At 34.1% G+C, this 3,293-nt stretch overlaps 1 protein-coding gene across 1 annotated transcript; it reads left to right on the plus strand.

The window, feature by feature from the left end:
• The first annotated feature begins 1,498 nt into the window (after nt 1–1,498).
• LOC125202477 lies at nt 1,499–3,051 on the plus strand. Its single transcript, XM_048100877.1, has 2 exons — nt 1,499–2,277; nt 2,796–3,051. The coding sequence occupies exons 1-2, from the start codon at nt 2,012–2,014 to the stop codon at nt 2,974–2,976; spliced, it is 447 nt and encodes a 148-aa protein (XP_047956834.1). The 5' UTR covers nt 1,499–2,011; the 3' UTR covers nt 2,977–3,051.
• Nucleotides 3,052–3,293: the final 242 nt, after the last annotated feature.

Here is a 3,293-nt window from a genome sequence, read left to right on the forward strand (position 1 = left end):
TATGGTGTGAATTATTCCTATTTCCAGATTAATTATTTCATCTCCCGATTAATTTAATTAATCCTACACAATCAAGTGGTGATCAAGCAATTGAAAGGAATAAACCCAAGAATAATCAAATAACTACAAGAGCAAGGCAAGAACAAAAATTAATTTGATAAAAACTATGAAATTAATGCATCATCGCCAAGAATTCTACAAAAATGTTTAACTACTCATGTTCTTCACTATATGCCTCAATCAACTACATAATAATCTCAGTCAATCAATTATTTCCACAATCTTCTCCTTCTTCTGTTAATATCTCGGTTGATATCTTTTGACAGATTCCTCCGTCGGTAATTCCGTTGGTAAATCTCAGTATTTTTGTAGTGATGGGTGATGCCAATGACTATGAGGCCATCTGATCGCATGCATATGTAGATTGTTGTGTTTATGTTATGTGCTAAATATGTGTTGTTCTTGTGTATGTTGTAGTATTTCATTAATATTGTATACAAAAGATTTATAATTCCTGTGTATTTACTGTTGTTCTTGTGTATTTTTTTTGGAAAAGAAAATTTGAATCCCGAGTTTAATTAATGTCACATTTCCACGTCGATTAAAGTCATCAATATAATGCAAAAAACTATTGTTTCGATCCAAATTATCTAGCATTCCTCTGTCCTAAAAAAGAAATCTCATTTTGTAATTTTCGTTTTTACTACAAAATAGAATCAATTAAAACAAAAATGAGAATATATGATATTTTTAAGAACAGCTAATAAAAAAAAAAGAATGCATGCGCATGTCTCATTTTAATAAGATGTTTACATTTTGATTTCTTTATCTTGGCATGATTATCTGTAGCATCTAATTATATTAATTCAAATTCAAATTAGCTAATTATATTTATAAATTATAATACCTTCCACGCATTTAAATTATTTGATTTAAACATATTAGTCATATAATTTTCTTTTCCGTTTTGATCAAAGTCGTGAATATATAATGCTAAAACTATTGTTTCGATCCAAAGTATCGTACTATTTTCATAGCTAATACGTTGATATTAAAAACTAATTAACTCCTTGTATCAGAATATGCTTTTAATTAAGAATCTAAGATACCTTTAATGTGTCCAAGAAAAGAATGTGTGAACCTTTTATTCTCTCTTTGCACGAGCTCAAAGTTTGCATGATTCTGTTACTACTCAATGTATTATGTATGTATATGAGTATTATCTATTCCAGTGAGCAGTGATAAAAATAGGTAAAAAGGAAAACAAATGTTAAGATACAAATAAAGTAAAATAGAGCAAGAGATTTTTTGTAAACGTGCATTTAAAGCAAAAATAAGAATATTATGATCAGTTGTAGTGACTTGGTATAACTGACTACTTTGTTGTATAGTGGTATCTATTCTTTTCTCACGCTCCAAGTTTGCATTATGCTTTTATTACTCAATATATATATGTAAGAGTTAGCGTTATCTTTTCCAATGTGAGAAGTCATAAAAAGAGAGAGAAAAAGAAAAAAAAATGCTAAAAAAAAGAGAGATAAATGGAGCTTGAGAGTTATACTCATGTGGTTCATGAACACCCAATGAGTCTGATCCCACACTCAGTCAACGAAAGGGGTCACAACTCTTGGTGCTCTGGTTGTTGGAGATTCATTTTACCCGGAGATGCAACTTACGGTTGTAGCCTCAAGTGTGGATTCCATAAGTTGTTACACAAAGAATGCATGGAAATGCCACGAGAGATTATGCATCCTTTCCATCCTTCACACCCTCTAACACTCCAGGTAGTTCCACGCAAACTTCATGGATTAATAAAATGTGTAGTTTGTAAACAGGATGTGTCCGGGTTAAGCTACAGATGCAGTGATGGATTGTGGATCCACATGCCATGTGCAGATGATGTTGGTAATGATAAGAAAGAAAAGCAGCGACTAATAAAGCACCCGAGCCACCCTCAACATGAGTTACGTTTTTCAAAGAAAACGAGGTGGTGTCCATTCCCCTGCGATGCATGTGGTGTCATGTCACTCAACAAGGGGACTCCTACATCTGCACTGTTTGTGACAACTCCATACACGAGAGTTGTGCACTCCTCCCAACGTCTGCAGATTTCCCTCATCATCACCATGCTCTTTCCCTCGCCTTTTCTCCTCCGTCTGAGTACATCCGATATGAATTTGATTGTGGCATGTGCAACTCAACTTTGTCGTTGAGACGTTGGGTCTATCATTGCCACCTTTGCAGATATGCCGTCCATCTCAAATGCGTAACCTCCAAGTAATACTTCTTACTCTCTTTTTTGGGAAAAAGCAACACACTTGATTATTCTATCTCATACTAAATTCTATCTTTGTTTATCTACTTTATTATGCCCGTTTTTTTGAATCTTATGCTTCAACTATTTTGGGAGGAATGAAGTATTATTAATTAGTACTCCATTTGTTCCAACTAAGTTGGATCACTTCTTTTGTACACGAGGATTAAGAAATTGTGTTGAATGAGTTAAATGACAATAAGATTAACTAGGAGAGAGAAAAAAAGTAGTAGGATAGATAAGAGAGAGTAAAGTAGGTGATGGAGTAAAGTTAAAGCGATTACATGTTTTGTTTTTTGTTGAAAAAGAGAAATGACTCAATTTTGTTGGGACGTCCCAAAAAGGAATATTACTCAATTTTGTTGGGACGTCCCAAAAAGGAATATTACTCAATTTTATTGGGACGGAGGGAGTACCATTTTTGTAAAGGTGCATGCTTAGCTTTTGTGCTACATATAATTAATTAATTGTTTTCATGCAGATTTGATAGTGACAATGAAAATGCAAAAGCAAATGGTGATGAGAAAGAGGTTACCATATTCCCAAAAGCAATAGAAGACTTGTACGAGGAGATGGTTAGGCCCTTCGTTAAGCAACAGAAAGAACTGACTCGATTTATTTTAAACACGAGAATTATCCGTAAGTGTACGGAGCTAGTGTAGCAATAAACAAGTACGAGTATCGTATCCACAGAGACAAATTATGCAACTCAAGTACCACGAACCGATTTTGACTACTATCTGGAGAATCCGGAAAGGTTGGTTTTGATTTTGAAAACAAATAAACATAAACAAGCTAAAAGCACGCAACAAAGAGAAGTTTCAAATTAGAGAACACGGTAGAGCCTTGGATCCAACTACAACGAACACGATGCGAACAATTCAACAACTTCGATTACCCAATTTAAGTCTCTAGGATTACTAGGAAAATCGCTAGTCTAGGCTAAGCCCTCCTCGAGTGCACTCAACCAGTTGATTAA

The sequence above is a fragment of the Salvia hispanica genome, chromosome 1 (assembly GCF_023119035.1).
Source record: "Salvia hispanica cultivar TCC Black 2014 chromosome 1, UniMelb_Shisp_WGS_1.0, whole genome shotgun sequence".
Classification (NCBI taxonomy): domain Eukaryota; kingdom Viridiplantae; phylum Streptophyta; class Magnoliopsida; order Lamiales; family Lamiaceae; genus Salvia; species Salvia hispanica.